General features: G+C 38.3%; 1 protein-coding gene across 3 annotated transcripts in view; it reads right to left on the reverse strand.

Annotated features, from left to right (window-relative positions):
- Positions 1-26,490, reverse strand: part of dock3 (dedicator of cytokinesis 3) — an 822,502-nt gene that overhangs the window by 227,337 nt on the left and 568,675 nt on the right. For all 3 annotated transcript variants that reach the window (XM_052017225.1, XM_052017226.1, XM_052017224.1), the window contains exon 15: positions 728-852. In XM_052017225.1, coding sequence (XP_051873185.1) covers positions 728-852 — 125 coding nt within the window. The remainder of the gene's footprint in view (positions 1-727; positions 853-26,490) is intronic.

A 26,490-nucleotide genomic window follows, 5' to 3' on the forward strand; every position in this document is an offset into this window, starting at 1 on the left:
TCTGTGGCATCTACACTGCCTCAGCCTGTACCTCACCCTTTGCAACATTTCTGTTTCAATGAAATGAGACTTGAGCTTCCAATCCAGTTCAACACAAACATTATGAATTTCTGGTGATCAGTAACCAGTAACCAATTCATTTAAACTGCTGCTGAGATCTCAACTATGTATTTAACTATTCCAATGATCTCCTAATTAACCTCATCCACTATCAACTTCTGTTCATCCAAAACCTTGGTGGCTATATCCTAACCTGCACCACCCTACTCAGCTGATGTTGTTATCCTTCATTCAGAGTTCATTTTCCTCTCCTTGTGTTTAAGTTCCTTATGGTTTTAATTTTCTGTATGTAACTTCCATCAGCAATATAATCTCTCTACTTTTAACTTCAGTTGCATGTTCATAACCTTTCTCCTCACCTCATCACTGTATGTCTGTAAAGGTTCCATGTTCATTTATTCCTAGATAGCGAAAATTGATTAGCATACATAATTAAACTGAGCACATGAAGAACAATACTATTCTCAACTAATAGCTGAACAATGCAGTTTCTTGCAGGAACTACTAGCAGTGGCCATAACAGAGCCAGAGAGATTATTAGAACCCATCAACTCTGGTTGAAATCATACAATTCATATTGAGGATCAAATCTAAGACCTGTTGATGTCTGCTTTTCCCAACAAAGCAATCAGAAAAATATTGCAGCAGTTTTTTTAAAATGTCTCACCTTCAGTATTTCTCCATCTGCATAAAGAACGTACACTGTTACTTCAATGTTCTTCTGAACACTCTTTCCACCTCTCTCAAAATCCCCTCGTTCCAATGTCAGATACAGATCATTCCTGATGTCACCTGTATGATATCCACATAACATGACCAAACAAATTACGTTAATAATATTGAATAGGAATAACCCAAGGATGAAATTGACACTTGATAAAGGGTCAGTGTTGATGTGCATATGCGCAGATAGCGTACACTCTAACTACAGTGGTGAGTTAATTCAAAAAAATTTGAAGTACAGGTTAACGCCTGGCTGAACACACATAAAAAGTCACTGAGATTTCCATGTCATTCTCAAGACTGTAACAAACATTTCCCGAGGAAGGATTCTGTTGAATTACCTTATCTAAAATATCAATCTTCCTTCATATTGATATATCTATCGACCTATTGTATATTTCCCACATTTTCTGTTTCTAACTTAAAACTTCTAACACTATTCTTCTGAGCTGTTAGCTTGTTCCACTTGTACCACCATGGCAGAATATCTTGTATGATACCGCTGCCAACTGTGTGTACAGGGGCGTGAAATGATATGAATGGTGATGTACTGATGCCGTTACATTGCTGACTACTTCACAATATTATTCATTAGAAGTTTTGATAAAGTATTACACAAAATAGAATCAAACTTGAAATTTTATTGCAAAAGTTGACAAGGCTAGCTCACCCAACACTTTATTCAGTTAAAGAAGTTATAGTTAAGCTTCTTTGCATCAGAGTGAAATGAACTCCATGATACAAACAGCGGCTTTGAAGTGCAGTGAGAGAAAAGTGTAGCATGTCATTTGATGTAAAAAGTGCCTGTGTAAGGAAACAGGTGACATCAATGATGTCAGTCATGAATTATTTAAGTTTAATGTTGGGGGTTAGGCTAATAAATAAAATGTCATAGAATGATAAAATGTTGGCGGTGTTTAGATCAGGAAGTCTGATTTAAGCTTTGGAATGAATAAAAATATAGGTCTTTACATGAATAATCTGTTTTCAAAGAATTGGAAGTAGAAGTGTTCTGAGGTCATATCTGATTTGTACTTTTGACCTAGATAACATGTGGTGCAGCACGTTCTTCAACAACTCCCAAGGTTTTGAAAGATACAGAATCTAACATGCTACTCTCTGATCCCTCATCCTAGCTATCAATAAATCTGTTTGGTGTACTACATTTGCAAGTGTCTTGAGCTTATATTTGAAATTGTTTCTGTGAATCATAGAAGAAAGAAGGTTGACTATCAACATGATAAAATGAATAAGATAGTGTTTCTTTCTCTTGTAACATAGAGACCTAATGAGAGTAGTATATTCTCCTTGTAGAATAAACTGGGAGTTGATGGCAGTTCTAAATGTTTTGGTTAACATTTTGTTTGGAACTGTTAGCCTTTTTGGATTTCTAGCCTTTACTCTAAGGTTTTACTTGTGAAAGTCAGACTGTGGTTGGTAACTTGAACTTCACCCTGTAATGTAGATGGTAGTGTTTGAGAAGCAGTGGCCCAAATGCCCTATCACATTTCCCCATTTAAAGCAGATCTCTATTATATATTAGCACTATATAATATTTCAGAATTGCAAAGAAGACTTTTTGGTTTCACAAAAACAGATTTTGAAAGGATACATGTCATCACCTATCTAGGCTAATAGTTCATGCCAGAAGATTGGCAGATTGTCTATCTCTAGAAATGGTTTATGGTACACATTTAATTCCTCCTGACTAGAGAACATCAAGTCAGTTAGAAACATTATAAATACATACAACACAGAAAGAGACTTTGTTAATATGTGCTAATGTTAACACTCCACACAAATCTATAGATAGAAATATCCCCGGATGTTACACAACTAATAATTAATGGCCCACCACTGTACAATGCAAAGCAACGATCCAAAACAATATCATCTCGACGGAAAATCAAGAAACTATAGATGTTGGATATTTGAAATAAAAACCAAGAATTGTGGAAAAACTTGGCAGGTTAGGCTGCATCTGCGAAACGAGAAATTGAGTTGATTTTTCTCCACACAGATGCTGTCTGACCCACCAGGTATTTCCAACATTTTCTATTTCCAAATGATCAGTCATACCAAGATTAAAGTTCATTTTCATTTCAACAAGTCCAATGACAATAGGCATCCAGTTGTCTTTAGTTCTCTCCTGTGTAATCTGGAGGTCATCCCTACTCAAGGAAATGGAGAATCACCATCTTTTGGTTTCTACTTTGTTAGCCATCCTCTCCCCATACTTTTCACTGGCAAGATGTGTTTCAAAGAGTGATGGAATGAATAGAACGAGGCTTACATGTCTTCACTTCAGCTTTGAAACCATATAATAAAGATTATTTTACTTTATTTCAATTTAGCATCAATAAGGCTAGGATCACAGAGTGCAATTGGGCAAAATTATACGATTACAGACTCCTTATTTTTAATACTGCCCACAAATGGGATATAAAACCTATTGTAAAATACGGAAAATACCTAAGTGTTACTTCAATTCCCTTTCATTTCAGGATGAAAGGAAGCAATAAACTGGAAGCCACAATTAATGTAATTAAATGCCCAACAGATTTTGCATTTCACACTAAGTTCCCTCCTGTCAAGGTTTCCTTATTAATATAGAAATGCTGTTTCCTAAAAGTTCTGGCTATGACTTTGCAAGTCTAGCCCGGGCTTTTATGTGTTGCCATAGATGGCCTGAGGATGTCCGTGGCCAGAAATTGTCTCTTATGGTTCCAAAGGAGATGGTTAAAGCCACTATATCTCCACCCACCATTCTCATGTTTATGATAATGTTAGGGGTCACCTGGAGACAAAAGAGATGCAGAGGCTGGAATAAACAAACTGCTGGAGGAGCAGCATCTGTGGGGGGAAAGGAATTGTTGACATCTTTGGTTGAGATACTGCATCAGGACTGTGTGTTAAGATACCTGGTATAAAGAGAGGGAGTAGGCTGAGACAGGGGCCAGTAGGTGATAAATGGCCCGATGAGGGATGAAGGATGATGGGCAGATGGAACCAGGCAGAGGAGGGGGAGGGATGGAGTTGGAGACAAGGAGGTGGGTGATAGGGGGAAGCATACAAGGATACAAAAAGGGCAGATGGAGCCAGGTGGTGAGTGGGGAGAGAAAAGGTGGAGACAGAGATTGGAGGGTGATGAGCATGGACACAAAGGCTACCAGTGCTGGAATCTGATGTAAGGAAGGTGATAATGGGAAGTATTTAAGGGAGAAATGAAGGCCAGATGGAACCAGATGGGGGACGGGATCGGATGGGTTAAATGCATCGATTGTAGGTGTTTGGAACCAGGAAGGGGAATAGGATGGAAATGTATGGTGGGGGGCTGGAGTAGCCCACTGGATCCTGTCGCTTTTCTGTTTCCATCTGCCCTTCATCTCTCCTTGAAATGGTTCCCATTATCACCTTCCTTACATCAGATTCCAGCACTGGTAGCCTTTGTGGCCCCATTTATTGCCCTCCAGCCTATCTTTACCTTCATCCTCCCCTCTCCCCACCTGGCTCTATCTGCCATTTTTTTTGCCTTGTCTGCTTCCACCCACCTACCTCTGTCTCCCAACTCTACTCCCCCCTCTCTCTCCCCTACATGGTTCCTTCCCATCATCCCTCACTCAGCCTCAGGCCCTCCCTCTCTCCTCTTCATACCAGCTATTTTCCCTTTCCACTCTGTCTTGACCTGAAACATCAACAATTGCTTCCCTCCCAGAGATGTTGCTCAACTTGATGAGTTCCTCCAAGAATTTGTTTTTTTATGAGGGAATCACTTAATTTGTTTCTATGATTCTCATTCTATGTGAGACAATCCTGGAGGGTAATGAAGGAGGCAGGAAGTTAATATAATCCCACTGGAATATGATGGTTTTGTTCCCTACTTCCTGTAATTTTGACCAGTAATCATACTCTACACTCTTTAATGAGCATAGGGAATTAAACCAATTAGATTGAAAATTGAACTGGCAGCAGCATGCAATAGATGCTGCTGGATGTGCAAAAGTATGTGGGAACACTGACCTGCTGGTTTTGTCCAAGCTCTGAGTAACTGGTCAGTATTTGAAATTATTTGAAGAAGAGCATCTCTAGTTATACGATATTTCTAGTTAAACCCATATTTCCTCACCTCATGGAATTCCTTTTTAATAGCTTCAAAAGCAAGTTGGTATAGCTTCAAAAGCAAGCTGGTATCTGCTGTGAAATTGTTCATATGGAGAGAGACACCAGATGGTGTGAGAACTTGGCCAATTTCTTCCATCCTAGCCCAGAGGCTGTTATTGCCAAACACTGGAAATCAGCTGCAATCAGCTAATTCAAAGAGCCATGTGGTCTGATAAATAAGACTGAGCAAGCCGGAAAGCTTCACCAATGACATTTTTTGAGCCCAAGCTGGCTCTGGAAATGTTATCCTGCTGAAATTAGTCAGCAGCGAAAAGCAACAATTGCATTGATTTGTTGATTAGTATAACATGTTGAAATTCAAATACAACAGAGCTGAACTTGTGCTCAGCAGGTGACTGTTTAGCAAACATAGAATGCATAATCATATTAATTCCTTTATTTATTTAGTCATAGAGAGATATAGCATGGAAGCAGGCTCTTCGGCCCACTGAATCCAACACTGACCATCAACCACCCATTTACACTAATCCTACATTAATCCCATTTTTTATTCTCCCCATTTTCTCGTCAACTTCCCCCAGATTCTACCACCCACCTATATACTATGGGCAAATTACAGTGGTTAATTAACCTACCATCCTGCATGTCTTTGGGATGTGGGAGGAAACTAGAGCATGCAGAGGAAACCCATGTGGTCACAGGGAGAATATGCAAACTCCACACGGACAGCAACCAAGGTCAGGAATGAACCTGGATCTCTGGTGATGTGAGGCAGCAGCTCTACTAGCTGCCTAACTGTGCCGTCCTACTGGTTTTATGGATTGTTATTGACTGTAAATTGAAATGCAAATATTGTTGCTGTACATAAACTTAATAGTCAAGGTCAACTTCCTGGATCTACTCAGATGCCAGGGACAATTTTGCAAATGTGCCTTAAAATCGGTATCTTTCTAAATCAAATGGAATATCTTTATATATGGCAGCAATCTGCAATATTTGAGTCATTTTAATGAGCTTCTCGGTGTATTAGAAAGAAAATGATCTCAGAGGCACTGTTAGACAAATGTTAACATTTACTCATCAAGTGCAAAGTAAGAAAAAATCTGAACTAATGTAAAATATCTCAAATTTTCAATTATGCCCAACCACATATATCTTTCCTGGCTGGTGTAATGAAGGTGTGGGAAATGAGACCGTGCTCCCGCAAATTAAAATGAAGTAATGGGGGCATGCTTCAAGGATGTAAGTATAATACTTTTGGGGTAAAATAAGGGCTTTAGAATTTCACCTGAATATATTAAACTATTCATTAAAAGAATGCTACAGAAAAATGTGAATAAATTACATGAAGCTATTAGTGTCAATAGCTCACAGCCCAATATCTGAGTATAGCCGTTGTTCTAAAGCGATGATAGCACAGTAACATGGTAAAAAGTTGTTGCTGTAAGCAGTGAGTAATAATAACAGCATCTTTTTTCAAGTAACTGGCCCTGAATTTGAAATCAGTGCAAATGCCAATGTTCACTGCTGTCTAAGGAACAAAGATTCCAAGTTCAACCCGCTGGATAAAGTCAGCTCCAGGCCCAGTGTCGAGGCCTAGCCCTGCAGCTGGCCTGTCATGTGGGAAGGAGAGAGAGGGAGTGGGGAAGCAGGAAATGGCAGAATAAGCCATCCAAAAATTGGTGAAAAAAGGCAGATGGGTAAGCCATGCCCCCTGGCTTAGCTGGCTGCTAAAGCAATAAAAGCACTCTAGTTTAGAAACTTGGATATGTAGTGCTTATTTAATTGCAGTGTAAAGCATCTAATAATTGATTGTTTTCCAGAGTGCAATACTCATCAAACAATTTCCTTCCTCAGTTTAATGCCCCTTTTGGACTGTTGCAGGGAAATTGATCCAAGTTAGCCCAGAGTTCCAGTCTGTGGGCACTCCCAGGTCATGTTTTCAAAGGGCTATGAGCTGGGACCATGCTTATGTTGGTCACATTATTTAAATCCTCTCCTTTGGATTCCTTCCACGTACCAATCTTACTCTGACCCCCTGATTGGCTCAGCACTGTTGCAACATTCTCCCAGAGGCCCAGACCCTGGTCCTGTTTCACATGGAAAAAAAACCCTGTTGTTTGCAGTGAGGAGCTGCTGTTATTTGGGCTGAAGAACTGAACAGTAACATTGCATGAATTCATTGTTCTACAATGTTTTAAGAAACACCTATAATTAGTATTGCTTCCATTGAGTGATGATAATGTTTTGCAGCGATGGATAGGAAAATTTGACACTATTGTTCTTGAGCACAGTAATGCTCAAGAGGAGGAACGACTAAGAGAAAAGCTTTGAAACACTGAATGGGCAATTGTCAGAAGTGAAGAGTCAGTCACTGAACCCTAACACTGATTGCCTTCTTTGCACAATTCCAAGCACTGCATTTAACTTACGCTGCTACTTTCAACTGCGATCTTTGTTGGCATTAGAAAAAATTCATGAGGTAAACACCAATAAGTTCAGAAGTGACAAGTGCCATCTTGAGGTGTATGTTCCATGTATGTTTCTTAGTCCATCAGCATTAAGGATACATTATTAACATTAACTCTCTAGACACAGACTGTCCACTTAACTTCTAGATAACCCTCTCACATTTGGAGAGGATCTAGCAGCTAGAATATTAACTCTCCTCACTGGATGCCTTTGCTTGTGGCCTGTGGAAAGCAGTTCACAAGATAAACACATCCTAGCAGCCTAAGGCTACATTGTGGGGAGTCTGGAAAAAATTCTATCCTGAGGGCTAGCATTCAATGCAATGGCCAGGACTTTTAAGGTCCCTGTCTAAGTTGCTAAACTGAGTTTAATCTTCTTGCAGCAATGAGTTTTTTTTACACATTTGATATGTTACTGGATTACAAGTGCTGTAAAATTCTGTTTTAATTATTCAATGTTAAATTAACAGCTCTCTTCACACTATATAAAAGACAATATCTTTTTAGAAATACATTTATTTTACAATGGTGCGATGAAGCTGTAGTTGTAGAGCATGTAGGATGACACTCATATTTGAAAAATGTGCAATGCAGCCAATGTAGTCCAGCCATAGGGTAATAAAATGGTTGTTTACTGAGGCAAATGGAGTAGCCTTGATATGAGTATTGCTGCACACATGCCTCTTAAGTGCAATGTATAGTTATGAAGAAAGCAAGCAGTGTGAACACTGCAAACAAACAGGCATTGCAGACTTACACCCTACTATCTTCATCTCTGCAGCAGAGAAAGAGGGGAAAGAGGGATAACACAAAGATTGTGACATTAGTAAGCAGAACAATACACAACTGAACACTGGGACATACATTTCAGTAAGTAATAGACTATACGAAAATTCAAACATTGTTGCATTAAGTAGTGAGTTAGTTCAAACCATTTGAGAGTTAAGGCAGAAAAATACAAAAGGAATCATTATCAAATAAAGAAATTGTTCAAGAGCTTCAACGTCACTGTTCTTTTGTTGCCTTCCAAAATACAGGCTTTATTTGTGTCATTAAAAGTCTTGAATCCAACAGGTACAGTAGTTTATTTCTTACTCAAACTTGTCATGCACTAATCAGTGAGTCCATTAAACAGATTGCTCAAATCGATTCTCCAGATCCTTCCATCTATTACTTAGTCCTTCATTTAGAACAAGGGCACCATCAATTTGGTAACTGATCATTGAATATACTCATAAAATTAGTTAAATGTTAGGAATAGCTACAAGTTTCCTGCAGGTAGATCTGGCAGTTAGAAATTCATCTGTACCTGGGCACTTATAGTTTTGACTTTTATAGTTACCTTTTAAATATGTGAAAATAAATAAAAGAGGGGTGACAATCACACAAGTTATTTTCTTTCTGCTCTGATGGAACTACAATATCTGATATTATAGAACATACTTTGTAGGACAATTCTGCAAATATGAGAGAAAGATATGTAATAGAAATGCATATTCTACACCTGTGGAATACAAAGAATTTATTGTGTTCCTATAAAAAATTACAATGAACTATGTGGAATGAGTAACAGGAAGTATCTAATTTTAATGATACAGATTAAAATAAACATTTAAAATACTGAATTAAGAGTCTGAAGAAGAGGTTCTTTTGTGTTGATAAGCGGACTGCAGCAACTCCAGAGGTTATTTATGATGCTCAGCTTTGATTTTAAACTTGAACACCGCTGAATGATAAGCATCACGGGTCATTAGGAGATATGACAATGGGAAAAAAAAACTGTTTATAATGTGGAGATCTGCTGCAAATTCATAGCAGATAAGAGGACACAAGAAAGGCTTTGAAGAAGGAGAAAGGAAGAACAAAGATAGCAGCAATTGCACCTTAATAAAAACTACTGTAAATCCATCATTGGAAAAGTGCAAAATAAATAGTAACATTGCAAAAAATATTTAATATGTAGTTTATCATGGGAATAATGCTACTTGTATTGTTATCAAGTTTTATAAAGTAAGAGGAATCTAATTATTGTACCAAAGACCAGTATTTATCAGTAACTGTCATTATTGTCATCTGTGGTTACTGGTACAAAAAAGGCATGACTTATAGTGATTGCTGCTGCAAAAATCATGGTAAATCAGAAAGAACCAGGTCTTGAACTATCTCTGTGCCATGAGTGACATAACATCAATTTTCAGTTTCTCACCGAGATGTTTTTGAGCCTGGAGAAGACAGAAGTCTGCCAGCTGTATTGAATTGTAATGTTATACACAGCACATTCCTTACATTTTTGCAATAATTCAACACAAAAAATGAAATATTCCTTAATACCTGATGTATCAGATGATTAGATCAGTGTCAATCAACTATTTTTTTAATTAACAGCGCACCAAAAATATTATAAAGGATAATGAGCATAGATTTCAAAAGGGGAGGTCAAGATACACCAGCCTATTGAACTTACAGGAGCAATAATAAATGTGACATAGAATTTTCAAAAGGTATTATAATAGTAAGAGCATGACTAAAGTTAGAGTGTGTGGATTCAGGGTGCAAGTTGCGGGATTGAAAGATGGCTATAGAATAATATACTGTAAGTAGATTTTAAGGACAAAGAGATCAGTGCTGTGATCAATGTTGTCCATAATTTCCATAAAAGTTTTAGTTTAGGGAATTAGAGGTACAATTTCAATATTTAAGAATACTAATAAATTAACATTTTATTTAACACTATAGAAAACAGCATCAAAATAAAATAAAATAAAAAGCTTTCAAAATAGATATGATGCAACTTAATATATTTGTGAGGTGGTATATTTTGGTAGAAAGCATGAGGAAGGCACATATTACTTGGATAATTAGAGTCTGAAAGAATATGAGGAGCACAAGGTACAAGTTCACAAATCGCAAGAAATAAGTCTTTTTTTTAATCCAAACAGCAGTAACTACAAAGAGTAAGTGAGAAGGATAGAAGAGATATGTGAAAAGATAATCATACGAGGGAGAAAGGAACAGAATGATATGACAAATAATGTCTGATGAAGTGGGCTAGATGGAAACATATGGGACAATGAATACTTAGACAACTTGAATCAAATAGCCTATTATTATCCTGTAGATTCCATGCAATTTATTTACTGGCAGCCATCCACTAATACAGAATAGAGTAACTTCATATAAGAGAGAAAGATACACAAAAGGGATGCATACTATAAGATAACCTACCTTCAGTATGGTCTTTTTCATTTCATGCAGTTTATTTTTTATGTGCTTTTAGATTAGCTCCTTTCCCAAATACACAGATTTCCTGTCACTTATCTTGCAACATGTTTAACTATCAACTTGATATTTGATATTCAGGGAAACCCTTCATGTTTGGTCATCTCCAATCAAATGGCTGAAAGGTATTATCATATGATATGAAAGTACACACACTCAATTTTGCAAGCTCAACCTGACCATGGAGCTTAGGCACAGGCTGGCACAGTCAAAATTTGAGGAAAAGATTTTCACAAAGGAACTGATGGATGAGAACATGCAGTTTACCAATAAAGCCCCTGTGATATTCCCCCAAGTTCTTTGAAAAATAGATAGCTAATTTGTTAGGTATTTTCAGAGAGAAATAAGAATAATTTTTTAACAAGCAAAATTAAGTCCAACATTTTAAAGTCATGGACAAAATAAATGGCTTAAACAATGGGAACCATTTTTGTGGGCAATAAATTCATCAAAAATTATGGATACTAACTGAAGGCTGAGGTACTCTTGACTCAATCTTGACACATGCTTGAAAGTTGAAAGTGTGAAATGAATATACCAGTAAGAAGTTGCAAATTGCAGACTATATTAAAGGCATGAAGTTATTCCAGGGAAGTTATTCCAAGTAGAATTTACCCTTTTGTATTGAGTGAAGAGGTGACCTAGAAAATCCAGTTAATTTCTTTGACAATTTTGGCCGTCCAGTCTGTGATCCATATGTGTGTTGCAATGTTGATTCAGACTGGGTGGTGTGTTAAAGAATAGCAGAACAAGGATTGCACAAAGGTCACTAGAGAAGGAAGAAGTAAAAAATTACTGCCATCAAAAACTAAACAAACAACCCTGAATTTTCTGCCAGCTCACTTGTGACCTACCTGCTGAGTTCACAGTTACATTACAAACCTCTAATCAGCAAATTCCATGAAGCCAGCTCCTACCTCATCAGCAAAGCCGGATACCATAGCAGGACCTGACACATATTGATACAAGCCACAAAAATTCTGAAATAATTTGACTGCAGGTCACTCACTTAGCTGGGTGCCAAACCTGTCAAAACAGTGTGAATGTTCTGGAACGATTCTTACATTCATAAACATTTCAAAACCTATTAAAATTAATCAAACTATTAAGCATTTTAACGATACTAAAAACATCTAACTAAACACAATTAATTTAAATGATTTTAATTACCTATTTCTTACTTTAGTCTGTCATAGCCCCTCCTCCTATTGAAATCTCTCACCGGATTCCATGGGAGCCCAATGGTCGAGTTTAGTCAGAATGGCATTATTGAACTGCTGTTAGGAAGTTATGGACTTTTTTGTTTGTGCACTTATGTATGGAAATCCTTGAATTGCTGGCATGTGCCAGGGTTGAGGATTGGGGGAACTGCCAGGAGGTCAACATGTAAAATATCTGGGCTAGTATTTTGACTGTATAACTGTCCAGAAATTGGGTTGCAAAGTGCTGTGTTTTAACTACAAAGTAATTGATTTTGATGTTTTTGTAAGAAAATTAGGAAAATACAGTCGTTCTGCAACAAGCACACAGTTTGTAAAATACAACCTAGCACTTCTGCTGTCAAATGTGTATGTCAGACATTTGGGACATAGGACAACACTGAGTGGCATTAGCTATTGTACAAAGCTCCTTTGGAATGCTGGCAGCTGAAACTGGATCTCATTTTGTTGATTTAAAAAACATTGGCTGCTCACAGAAGACCAATGTTTTCATGATGCTCCACTCACTGCAGCTGTACTATTGAAAGAACTACTCACTCACTTGTCACATCTTAAGTTTTCCACAAGCAAATGTGGAAGCTGGCTGGGAAATTCAGAGGGTTTTACAAGTTTGTACAGCAACTTTGGATGAGTTGTACTCCATATTGTCAAGGATGTCTTTGGGTGTTCTGTGTGAACTGGAGATGCAGGAAATGCACTTGAGGCAAGATCAAAATGCCCAGAAGTCCTCTTCCCCAAGACTGTTCAGGAAGCCACACTCCTATGCTGAGTTCTCTGAACAATATACATATTTTGGAGATAGAGCTTTTTTAAGTCAATAGTGACAGCCTTCTCTGACCTTCTTTGTGCAGAGCTACAGACACTCAACCATGCCCACAATATTCTGTGTTTACTGTGATCCTGAATTTCCTTACCACTAGATCATAATTTCCAGTCAGCTGCACACTGCTGCATCAAGGAGGTCACCTCATTTTGAGTAAAAACCATTAGCCTGGGCAACATGTGGAATGTACTCCTAAGGCCACATTAGAAGTACTGTGTACATGACTGCTCGCCCTGCTATAGGAAGGATGTCAATAAACTGGAAAGGGTGCAAAAAAGATTGATGAAGATACTACTGGGATTGGAAGGTTTGAGTTATAAGGAGGCTGGATAGGCTAGGAGTAGACTGAGGGGTGACATTAGAGAGGTGTATAAAATCATGAGGGGCATAGATAAGGTGAATAGCCACAGTCTTCCCCAGAACAGGGGAATCCAATGCTAGAGGGCATAGGTTTAAAGTGAGAGGGTAAAGATTTAAAAGGCACCCGAAGGGTAACTTTTTCACACTGAGGGTAGTGGGTATATGGAATGAGCTGCCAGAGGAAGTGATAAGAGGTGGGTACAATTACATTTTAAAAGCATTTGGATAGGTACATGGATAGGAAAGAATTTGAGGAATATTGGCCAAACACAGGCAAATGGAACTAGTTTAGTTAGGCAACTTGGTTGGTTGGGCCGAAGGGCCTGTTTCCGTGCTATAGAGCTCTATGACTCTATTTGATGCCAGGTTCTTTTTCAAATCTTGGAGCTCTTCTTTCATCAAAAGAACTAGCAATCTCTGAAAATCAGCCTGTCGGTGGCCATGCAATAATATTTCTCATGGCCAATGCCATATATCTGGGAATTCATGTGACTCCTGTCATCAGGCATTCTGTGATGTTGTCTTAGTTTGCAAGGGGAGCGGTATGTTGCGCCGAATAAGAGATATCCCATTCCTCTTCTGCTTCTGTCTATGCTCCAGCTAGTGCAGCTAAATATCTTATGATGCATTTCTTGTGGCTACTAGCTCAGTGGAGAATACTATGGCCTCCTGGTTCTGGTGCCTTAGCAAAGACCTCCAGCAGTAGGAGGAAGAAGAAGCAGAGGAAAGGAGGAAAATGTGGCAGAGCAGCAGTAGGAGTAGTGGAAGAGGATGTCAGAAGATGGTGGTGAAGAAAGGCCCTCTCTGGATGGGCTGACAAGGCTAATAGAGCTGAGCAGCTTCCCTGAAGGAGAAAAACACCTATCAAGTTATGAGAGTGTGCTGAAGGAACCATTATCTTATCTTGAAACTAGGTTTAAGCAGTCTGGCAGTCATGAAAGTTCTGAGTTAATGAAAAGCACTATGGAGATAACCTCATCATCAGCAGTTGCATTGAAGAGGATTTTTCAGCATACCAGAGGAGTCATTTTCATTCTAATCAAGTGATTTCATTAAGGGTCCATACAAAGAAGTATACTGATTAAAGTTTCCAAACCTGATACTGTATTATCATTCACACAATTTTCTGTCTCAGTATTGCTCAAGTTTGTAAGTCCTCATGTTTATGATTCTATCAGCTAAGTTACAATCAACTTAGCAGCTGTTATAACCATCCTTTTCAATAAGTATGGTATTGCAACGTTAAGTCCAAATAAAATATGTTATCCAGAATGTCAGCAAGATCAGCAAGGTGTCAGACTTGGTGCTAATCCTTCATCTAAGTAAATCAATGTTGCTGCATTACACACAATGGCACAAACATAATGCTACATAGGGCCCAAACCTTGACCTTCTCTCGTACAAGAGATGGAAGTCATGAAAACTGCATCCTTGTCATCTTTGCAATCTGTGCTTTTCAAAATCAGTGCAGTGTTTGGAACTTGAGACTGCCTGTATCTTGTTATAAGTCCAAATGCAGAACCATAAAAGCTGCCCATTCCACTGATATATTTCACATCCCAGTTAAGCAATCGTGGTTTCTGAAATTATGCTTCATCTGCCATTATTTTCCCATTCACTTCACCCACTCTCTCTGCAGACTCATTGTGTCCTCACAACTTACTTTCCCATCTTATTATATTATTGGCAAACTTGGATGTACTTAGTCCCTTCAACAAAATCATTAACATCAGCTGAAAACAGCCAATGCTCCTATCCTCTATCGTGGCTAATTACTCTCAATATGATCAGCAATTACCATAAGAACACAAGAAAATAGGAGCAAGAATAGGCTCTGGCATTCAATACGATCATGGCTGATCTGTCCCAGGCTTTATCTCTTCTTCTGTACAAGCTAGTTCCCAATAGCCCTCAATTCTCTGTTTTCAAAAATGTATCCTCTTTAAATAACTCCCTAGATTGAGCCTTCACATTCTTCTGGGGCAGAAAATTCCAAAGATTCACTACCCTCTGCATGAATTTCCTACAGACCTATTCCCCCTTGTTCAAGATTCTCCCAAAAGAGGAAACAGCTTGACATCTTCCCTCTCATGTTCCCTTGGGATCTTGTATGGTTCTGTAAGATCACTCACCTCTCATTCCTCTAAACTCATATAATATAGATCTAATTTCTAACCACTCATGATGGGACAACTCTCTCATCCCAGGAATTCGCCAAGTGAATCTTTTCTGGATTGTCTCCAATGCCAGTATATCTTTTCTTAAATAGGGCAACTGAAACTGTGCACAGGTATGGCTTCACCAGTACCCTGTACAATTGTTCCCTATTGCTAAACTCCAACCCTCTCACAATGAAGGACAATATGCCATCTGCCTTCCTAACCATTTGTTTACCCGTCTGCTTACTTTTTGAAATTTGTTGAAACAAGATCTCTCTGAGACTTGGCCTATTTATTTCTTGTTGCAGGTTTCAAATATCCTCATCACAACATGCCCTCCCACTAATTCTATGGATTAAATGGCATGAGGCTAACGAAAGCTGATTTTTTTCCCCACATCCAATCAACATAGAAAGTCAGCATACTGGTACAGTAAGAAAATAGGTCGGCAAAAAGAATGTTGTTTTTTATTTCAAGAGAGAAAGAGTACTTGCTAAGTAAGAAAGACTTGCTACAACTATATCAGCTTCTGCAACATAACACCTTGAGTGCTGTGTACAGATTTAGTCTACTTATTTGAGGAAGGATGTACATGCCTGCAGTTTAGTGCAGAGAAATTTCACTGGATTGTTTTTGTTATGATGAATTTTTTTTAATATAAAATGATTGTGTTTCTACAAATGATGCATAACTTTTTTTTCTGGGGAGGACCAGATCAACAATCTGAATTTCTTCTGTGTACCACTCAGGTGAAATGCACTTGATTTTATATCTATAAACAGAGATCCTGAGACTTTTAGTCACACACAAAATTCCAAGGTTTAGTAACTGACTGGTTTGTTTAAATTGTTATCAAATAATAAGCCAATAATGTTTTTTTAAATTTAAAATGCAGTGGATCATGACAGGTGCTTTTGTATGTCTGATAATTGCTTGAATTCATTTCTAATGCCCTGGAGACTCAATATTAGTCTGTTCGATCCTACCAGTATCTCATCATTGATCTTAAACTATTCATTGTCTTACAAATTAAACACTCCTTTGCAAAATACATTTATTAAGATGCCATTGTTAATCTTCACTTTAAAAATCACTCCATTTTTCTCTCCAAATTTTGTTTAGCTATTTGTGTAGGTTTATTCCTTCTCAATGATCATCCAGCTCTTCACCAGATTAGATCGACTTCTTTTTGTGGAAATCTATTCAAGATATTTGTAATCATAAACTGAGAAAAATGTGATAATCACATTTTTTGTCCACGCATTTTTGAAATTTCTTATGAAAAATGTCCCAGATTTTATAAAATAAAAAAATTGGCAATGATGTTTTAGATTTTGTGATTGTATCTCTGAAGGTGAATGTGTATTAAGATTCTGAAAGAAAGAGTAGCTCCCAACCTCTCCCATATCAGGTATTCAAAACCAATCTATTTTATTTTGTTTTATGCTTTTTCCTTTTTGGCCAGATAACTTTCAGATCACAAGGAAGCCACAATCACCTTTTAAAAGATTCTAAATCAAGCTTTTTATAAAATTGGTGCTTTCAAAATTTCATGCGTTTACCTGATATCCTGTAGACACAATGTCCCCACAAGCCTTGGCTCCTTCCCTTACAGGCAAGTAAACTAAACCATTCTTATAATTGTTGTTTCAAGTTAGCTGGAAGTAATAGTGAATTCCATCATCAAAGTCTGCCTTCATAGAGAGGTGGCTGTCAAGATATGGAAATGGTCAATGAAAACCTTTATTGTTGTAGGGCAATGTTGTGCAACAGGGACAGGTTAATAGAGGGCAGATGTTAGTGTAAGGCTGATTTCTTTCATATGCTTTAGTGAACAAGTCAACAATTACTTGGATGACCTCCAAATGTCCTCAGAAACAAACATCAGCTGTGCACTGCAGCTTGGAAACTGAGGGCGGAGTAACCTTAATTTAGAGTAGAGGAGATGTAGGTTTCCTATTTGTCCTGTAGATTATCTCCACTCTGGGGGAAGCTTACTGGAGGTGAGATGCAATGTTGCTGTGAGAAAAGGGTTGTAGTGATGAGATGACCCTGCTTGATCATATTCTGCAATGGAATTGGTTATGTGGTGGACCCATGGATTAGAATTACTGCTTGAATGCCATCAGGTAGCAGATGTACAGTGGAGATAAACTTTTGAAGGCAATCAAAAGATCTGGCCAAAGTTTCTCTTGGAGGCCACGTATAGTGCTTTATGCTACTGCCTGCATTTATCTTGGAATTGTCAGGTGGTGAAGGTGATATCTGCTGGGAGGAGGCAGTTGTGGATGAGCTTTCTGATAACCTTCCCTGTGATACACAGCAGAGAGACCCCTCTGCAGTTACCATGAATCACATTTGTCTTTTGTAGATGGTCGTGATTATGGCGTATCTGAGGTCTTCCTGTTCTCAGATGTGATGCACGAAGTTGTGAAGGAGAAAAGTCTTGGTTGAGGAGTTCCTCAAAGTGCTCCTTCTAGTGCTGACTGCCTTTCAATCCTTGGTAAGCTGTTCTTAGCTCTCACCAGGGTTTTTGAGCCACATATGGTCTTGAAAGCATTGAAACAATTATGCACATTATGGCCATAGCAAGTCTCCTGCCCTTATTACCCCCTGTTCTTTAGGTCACAGTATTTTTTGTTGGCCCATAGCCAACATCTTCACACCAATCCCTATCCAATAATGTGTCAAACTACTTGGGCTGCAAAGTCTTACTGCTCCTTTTTGGAAATGTTCCAGTTCCTAGGTATACACCACTTAAAAGATTTCCAATGGTTTTATAGCTAAACTAAACAAATAATTGCCTTCTTTATTCAGAATGACTGAAATAACATGGAAGTGCTTTTAATGCATTTATTTGTACAATGTGGCACAGAATATTTTGGGGGAAAAAGTAATGAAATGAAAACAATCACAGATTAATCTTGGATGTTAATTAAAGTTATTCTGATCAGCATGACAAATACCAAATGGACTGGCTGCTATGAACTGAAATTCATCAACTCCATATATTGGAATTAGAACCAAGGAAGCTTTAATAGAAATAAATCTAATATCACAAGATGTCATACCTTCAAAAAAAAAGATTATTCAATGGAGAACATGATGAAACTCAAATTGGTTATGGCAGTGACTTAATTACAATTTTCCAATGTTTTCAGAAAACCCAATCTTACAATGAGATGTTCACAGATTTCTTAATCTTGCTGGATTGCAAGCCAGCAATATGAATTCCAATGTAACTTGGCTTGGAGTTGGATGTATTAAAGGTAGAGATGGATTGTTAAATGCCATAAGCAGTTGTGATTGCATTGTACAAAATAATTCACTATTTGGCATTACGTGCAGTTATGGCAAAATATTTTCTAATCACCAAGTGAGTATTTACTCTGTGGATGGAAAATTTTCTGTTCACTTATTCATCCCATTTGCTTTTGTGGACCTTGTAATGCACAAATTGGTTACTGTAAACAACTGCGACTTTAAAAACATTCATTGACTACAAGGCAATTTGGTACATCCGAAGGATGTAAAAGTGTGTGTTCCTGCTTGTTTCTTGAAATTTGGCGCAAAGTCTGGAGAGAATTCAAGCTTGTGATAAAGAGCTAGGGCCATTCTGATTTGAACAGCAGTCAGATCAGCGTTCTTCCATCTGTCTAAAAAAATGATTCTTGCATTGCAAGGCTTGGGATGTATGCTTAAGTATCAGGTGAGCCTGGTGGTGGGGAGGCTAGAATTAAATTGGAAGATAAAAGTAGTGCCAGTGTTTTCTCACTGTCTCATACACTTACAAAGCAGCATTCTGTAGAAAATGACCCTTTCATCAACAGCAGAGTTATGTCTTGTGCTGAATAAGCATCTTTCTAGCTGGATAATCTGCATTCTGTGGATTAAATCCAAACCAGAAAGAAACCTCAACCTCCTATGAGACTGCAACATAAAACACTGCTAGAAAAGGCTGAAGTGAAAGAATTATGGAATAAACGGCATATTTCTTAGCAAATGTATAATTATGGACTGATTACACTTATCTACCATGAAGCTTTATAGAGAACTGTCTCCATGAAACCCCTTCCTTGAATAATAGCATGAGGAACATGTATGAGGAATAAAAATTCCTACAAGAAAGAATGCAAGTTTATTTCTGCAGTAATGCTTCTTTATGATGTTGTGATGATGTTAGGGGAATATAATAAAAATATACAAATAATAATTAATATATCTAAATTCAAATACAAATGCACAGGATAAATGAGAAATTTCAACCCAGTAGCTCTGAAATGTGAAGGTTGCCTATTAGGCTGGAAATCCTCTGATTTTGAATTTTAGACTTCAGGTTTGCCATTAAAATTGGAGTTACCAGCCAGTAACTTTCTTAAGTGGGTAAGTAGGTAATTTTTTGGCTATAGCATATTTGTAGTGCCACGCAACCTTCATTACTCACAGGAACAAAGACTAGTGACCAAACAGATTCATTTCATTGATATATAAATATAACCAACAAGGGCAGTTCACAAGAAACTTCTAGGCAGACATTTAGTCATCAACTTATATTCACATAATGTATGCACTCTGCACCAACCTTACCTCGGGTATGACTCATATTGTTACAATATCTGAGCATCAATTAAAATATACACTGAGATTTGTGTTTAATGAGATTGCCTCATGGCACCATGGCAGTGATGGAATGATTCCAGTGAACTAAATGGAATTTACAATATTGTGCCCATTGTTGTGCTGTTTCCAAAACAATACCAGACATAGTTTTGCACATCATAATAACCAGAGAAGTACTGTACTGAAACTAGTATAATAATGAATAAAACTGCACTATTTTCAGTTTTAAAACTAGATTACTGTTTAACTATTTTTAATGGAAAACCTGCTGTAGTGATACGTTATTTCCAAAATAATATCTGGATTACTGCTGAATTGTTTCTAATATAATAATTAATGTGGTGCAGTGTTGACTAAAATTTACCCAAGGTGCTTTTAATTCCATGAGAATCAGGCATGTAGAATGTATAATTTTAGCATTGAGAGAAAAGCAGAATTGTTAATTATTCTCATTCTCACTAGTGTGAGAAGCTTCACTGCAGTACTTATGCAGTGCTTATAATCAACAGGAAGTATCGCAATATATACATGGTTGAGGTGGATTTCTCCAAACTATGCTTCAAAATCAGTGTCACGAAAATAATTGTCATGTCACAAAATACTAAAACCCCACCCAAAATCTTTGTGATAATGAAGCTCTGGACAGTGTGGATCACTTCTATCTCAGCTCAACTAATACTAATTCATAGGTAATGATACAATGCCTTTGTCGGCATTGTCAAAATTTACCTTGCATAGTTACCCTGAAAATAAAGTTTCTATCAGGCTTCAGGCCTCACAGGGCCTTCTTTGTGCCTGTGAAAGCTAAATAACATACTCTAAGTAGTAGTGGAGTCACTAACTAGACCCTTGAGAGAAGTGGTCTACAGCATGCACACATTAATTTGGATTGACTGTGACATGTGGAGTACAATCCTCAAGATCATCTGCTGAACGTCGTAGTCTGCAAACAACTCAAAACTTCTTGCAATGTAGAGGCAAGCTAAAGCTCTGATGCAGCAAGAAGGTCAAGCTAAAATTTCAAGCAATTTAGCATTCAAACCAACAACTGGAGCATTCTGTCAGGAACTGCTTGGTCTGACAGACTGATGCAGCCACTAATAAGACTCACCAGAGAGCTCAGACTGAGGCCTACAGGTAGTCCAGGAAGTAATAGATGTTGCAACCTCCACTTATCAAATAGTCTTAAATTCACTGCAGGGAGGCTTCCTACCTGAACATTGTTGTCCTTTTATACCACAGCCAAACATCATTAACTGACTGAATTTTTTGGGCCTCCTTTCATCTGTTAAGATGTTGAATGTTCTTCTTCAAAATAGTGGAATACGTTGCAAATCCATGTTTCCTTTTTCCTCCAATGGTCTCTCTACGAATTTTCCCTCCTCCCCCCAAATATTTTCACTGGGTTTAGCATCACCTTTGCACTCAAACAAACTACAGCAAGCAAGGGAAATATTAAGAGACCTAGGGATTGAACAGAGCACTTCTATACAAATAAACTAATTTGTAACATTGGATGTGCAACCACAAGAAGACTGCTTTGATAAAAGAAAGAAAGCGCACTTCTTAGTACCATAGTGCAGGTTTAAACCAGGCAAATTCATTTAGTAAACAGATAAATAAACAGCATTTAGTAGAAATATTGCATTAAATCACAAAGTTTATTATTCTTTTCAAAATGTCCAAACAAAAAAGATGCTTATTTCACACAAAACTTTGAACATAAAATTTGATCCTGGACAACCTTACATGATGACTACTGAACAGTCTGATTAGTCATATCATAAAGTGAGTTAAGAGCAGGGACACATATGAAAACTGATAATTTAGTAGATCCCAACCAGACACATGAATGAAACAAATTTGATTCAAGTCTTCAAATTAGATTTGAACTATGCTTGCTATTTTAAGAAAATGTACGGAAAGTCCAGGCATTGATCTGAGAGATCTGTTGCTCTGTAAATGCAAAATAGTACTTATCCAGACAGTCATTAGGTATGTTGCAAGACAGACTGACACAATTATTCAGCACAACAAGCCCCCACTTAAAGTGGCAAATACTTATTGAAGCACTTAGTTTGTCATATTCTCAACAGATTTAATAGTTTTAATTTTTATTTTTTTTAATCCTGTTTTATTTCTGTCAAATGTGGGTTATATCAGAAAAACTGATCATTAGCAGAGTAAACTATTTGCAGACTGAAAAGTTACTGGGAAAATAAGACAACATCCAAAGAATCTTCCCACTATTAATAAAAATTAAACATTATTTTAAAACTGGCAAAGGTTTTGAAAGTTGCACTTTGAAAGACAAATTCAAGGACTTGGCAGATTGGTTACCAGAAGGTTACAATTGCAAGAGAAAGCGAGAAGGCCTTTAAAAGGCCACAACAGCAGCAGTTACCTGAGACATAGTGAGAAAAAGCAAGAGGGAGGAAGGTAAGGGCTACAAGCGCTGGTTACCAGAAGGTTACAATTGCAAGAGAAAGCGAGAAGGCCTTTAAAAGGCCACAACAGCAGCAGTTACCTGAGACATAGTGAGAAAAAGCAAGAGGGAGGAAGGTAAGGGCTACAAGCGCTGTGAAAAGAAAGTTAGGCATAGTGGGAGCAGCCATACTGGAGCTGTCATTTTGAGAGTGTCTCCTTCTGAGGTTGAAGTGTTGTAATTGAGTTCAAAGTGCAGAGGCTTTGACGAGGGACGGTTCAAAAAGAAGGCTGAGTGACAAAGACAGTAAAACAAGGTAAGATCTTTCCTTTTCTTTTAATAGTTAATAGAGTAGTAGTAATGGCAGTCAGCAGAGTGGTATGCTCCTTCTGTGAAATGTGGGAGATCAGGGAGATGTCAAGTGTTTGCAGGGAAGTGTTGCTGCTGATCAGGGAGAGCATTACAGCAGTTCTTGGGCAGGATATTCTGGAGGGATCAGCCAATGTGGTTATAGGAGTAGAAATTAGGAATAAGAAAGGGATAGTCACTTTGATGGTGTTATACTATAGGCCTCCCAATAGTCAGTAGGAATTAGAAGAACAGGAATGTAGGCAGATCACAGAAGGGTGAAAAAGCATCAGGGTTGTGGTTGTAGGGGATTTCAACTTTCCCAATATTGACTCAGATTACCTTAGTGCAAGGGGCTTACGTGGGATTTAATAAAATCCATTCAAGAGAGTTTTCTGAAACAGTATATTGATAGTCCAACTGGGGAAAGGGCTGTACTCGACCTTATCTTAGTAAATGAGGACAGGTAATTGACTGAAGTGTTTGACCATAGGTTCAAGGTAGTCATGGAAAAGGCTCAAGTCGGTCCTCGGTTTAGGGCCCTACACAGGGTGGAAGGTGGATTTAAATTGTGTAAGACAGGACGTGGGAGAAGTAGACTGGGAGCAGTTGCCAGAGGGGTAAAAAACATCTGATAAGTGGGAGGTATTTAAAAGTAAGAAAGAGTTCAGAGTTGGCATGGCTCTGTAAGAGCAAGAGGCAAAGATGGTAAACTTAGGGAACCTTGGTTGATGAACGATATTGAAGGCTTGATCAGGAAAAAGAAAGAAGCATTTACTCAGAGAGTGGTGGATGCCTGGAATGCATTGCCTGATAGGGCGGTGGAGGCAAATTCAATGGGGGCTTTTAAGAAGGGCTTGGATGGGCACATGAATGAGAGGAAAATGGCCTGTATTGTGCGGTACTGTTCTATGATTCTATTCTATGATATGGGCATTCTGTAGGTAGGAAGGATTAGCTATGTCGGCACAACATTGTGGGCCATTGTGCTGTACTGTTCTCTGTTCAATGTTCTATGTTCATATGCCAAGTATAGGAAATTGGTATCTAGCCAATCACTTCAGGTTTACAGGGGATAAAGAAGAAAACTTAAGAAATTATGAGGGCAAAAAGAGGCCATGAAATGACCTTGGCAGGTTGGCCTAAGGAGAATTCTAAATCCTTTTATATTAAAAGCAATACTGTAGCAAAGAAAGGAACAGGTCCCCACAGGGACCAGTGAGGTAATCTATGCATGGAGCCAGGGGATATAAGCAACATCGTAAATGAATAGTTCTCTGTGGCATTCACAAGAAGGATGTAGAGGCTGGAGAGTTAAGGGGGTATGCTGACACTCTGGAGCACATCTGTATCAGGAAGGAGGAAGAATGAGAAATATTGAAGCACATTAGGGTGGGTAAATGCTTGGAGCCTGATGGGATCTATCCTAGGATGCTAAGGGAAGCAAGGGAGGAGATTGCTGCAGTTCTGACCGAGATTTTTGCATCTTCGTCAGCCATGGGCAAGGTACAAGAAGACCAGATGATCGCTAATGATCCCTGAAAACTACAGGCTAGTGAGCCTTACTTCAGTGGTAGAGAAGTTGTTTGAGAAAATTCTGAGGGACAGGATTTAAGTTCACTTGGAAAGGCAGGGACTGATTATGAGTCAGCATAGTTTTGTGCAGGGGAGATCATGACTCATAAATCTGATTGAGTTTTTTTGAGGAAGTAACTATGAAAATTCATGAAGGCAGAGTGGTGGATGTGTTTTCCACAGACTTTGATAAGGCTTTTGACAAGGTCCTATATGATAAGCTGATCCAAAAAGTTAAGGCATAAGAGGTCCAAGGTGCATTGCAAACTGGATCCAAAATTGCTTTGGTGATCGGAGGCAGAGGGTAGTAGTGGACAGGTGTTCTCGAATTGGAAGTCTGTAACAAGTGGTGTGCCTCAGGGATCAGTGCTGCGATCTTTGTTGCTTAGAATACATATAAATGACCTGGATGAGAATGTATGTGGTATAATTAGTAAGTTTGCAGACAACACAAAAATTGGTGGAGTTATAGATAGTGAAGAAGGTTGTCTAAGGATGCAGCAGGGCATAGATAAGCTGAAAAATTGGGCAGAACAGGGCAGATGCGACTTGATTAAGACAAGCGTTAGGTAGTGCATTTTAGGAGATCAAATTCTGGTAGGACATATGGGATTAATGGCAGGGACCCTAGTAATGTTCATGTACAGAGAACTTAGGGTGCAAGTCCATAGCTCCCCGAAAGTGGTGACACAGGTGGATAGATTAGTGAACAAGGCATTTGGTAAGCTAGCCTTCATAGGCCGAGGCATTGAGTATAAGATTTGGGACACCATGTTGCAGCTGTAAAAAACATTGGTTAGAGTACTTGGAGTACTGTGTGTAGTTCTTCAGATCCACACTATAGAAAGGATGTGGTAGCAATAGAAGCAGTGCAGAAGAGATTCATCAGGATGTTGCCTGAAATGGAGGGCTGTAATTATAAGGAGAGATTGGACAAGCTAGTTTTATTCTCACTGGAACGTAGGAGGCGGAGAGATCACCTTATAGAATTATGAGGGGCATAGATAGGATGGATAGTCAGAATCTTTTTCCCAGGGCAGGGGGTTCTAGAATCAGAGGGCAAGGGCGAGAAATTTAAAGAGATCTAAGGGGAGATGAGGGAGGCAGATACAATTACAATGTTTAAGAGGTGTTTGTATACGTACTTGAATAGAAAAGGTGAAGAGGGGTACAGGCATCATAAGGGCAAATAGGGTTAGTGTAGATAGACATCACAGTTGCACGGATGATGTGGGCTGAAAGGGCCTATTTCTGTGTTGCACCTTTCTATGATTCTATTCTTAAGACTGTTACCAGAAGAAAGAAGAGGGAAATTAGAAAGGTATTTTCATTGAGGATTATGGAGCTGGAACATATTATCACAAGTTACTATTCGGGCAGAGATTATAATATTGGGTTGGACCAAACAAAGGTACTATTAAATACCATTAAAATATAAAAATGTTCTTTAAAGAAATGAAAACCATCTTCTAAAAGCTAAAATGCACACACAGGCACACACACTTAAAAACAACTAGTCATATTTGACTTAACCAAATTAAATCAAATGAACTCTCTTTACAGTTCTGTCAACTGTGGTTTCTTTCCATTGTTTTCAATAGGACTGCTGTACTTGCTCCAAGTCTAACCTGATGCATGTTTGCAGGAGAAGAGCTGGAAAAAATGAGGAATTCTGCACTTTCCTGTTGTCCTCCATGGCATAGCACAGGTGTCCCAGGGCTGGCACTTAATGCCAGCAGAAGGTTGCACCTCAGCCTGCCTCCAGTTTCAAAGGTAACTGGATTAGTGGGTGCTTTCGTTGCACTTTCTTGTTCATAATTTTCTTGGAATTCCTGTCATTGTACTGATGGGCCATAATGACTGGTATGATACTAACAGAATCAGAATCAGGTTTATTATCACTAAATTATGTCATGAAATTTATTTTGCGGCAGCAGAGCAGTGCAAGTGTTACGAACCAGCGACAAAAGAAATACACTGAGTCATGATTCAGTGTTAACAACTACTTTATTAATAGCTACTTATGATAATAAGAAAAATAAAAGTAAAAATGTTAGAACGTTAGAAGTAAAAATGTTAAACCCTAAACATTAACCCCAAAAACTAAACTCACAGTGTGTGTGTGGCAAATTCCCAAACTCCAAGTCCAGGAATGGTTCTTAAAGTTCAGTTCAGCAAGCCATAAGGTGAACCATAAGCAAAGGCTTCTTCAACAACCACCGTTGACTGAAGACAAAATGTAGATGTGGAGAGAAAATAGAGAGTAATTACGAAATCCAAATGTTCCACTTTGGAACCCAAACGA

The sequence above is a fragment of the Pristis pectinata genome, chromosome 6 (assembly GCF_009764475.1).
Source record: "Pristis pectinata isolate sPriPec2 chromosome 6, sPriPec2.1.pri, whole genome shotgun sequence".
In the NCBI taxonomy this organism is placed as follows: Eukaryota; Metazoa; Chordata; class Chondrichthyes; order Rhinopristiformes; family Pristidae; genus Pristis; species Pristis pectinata.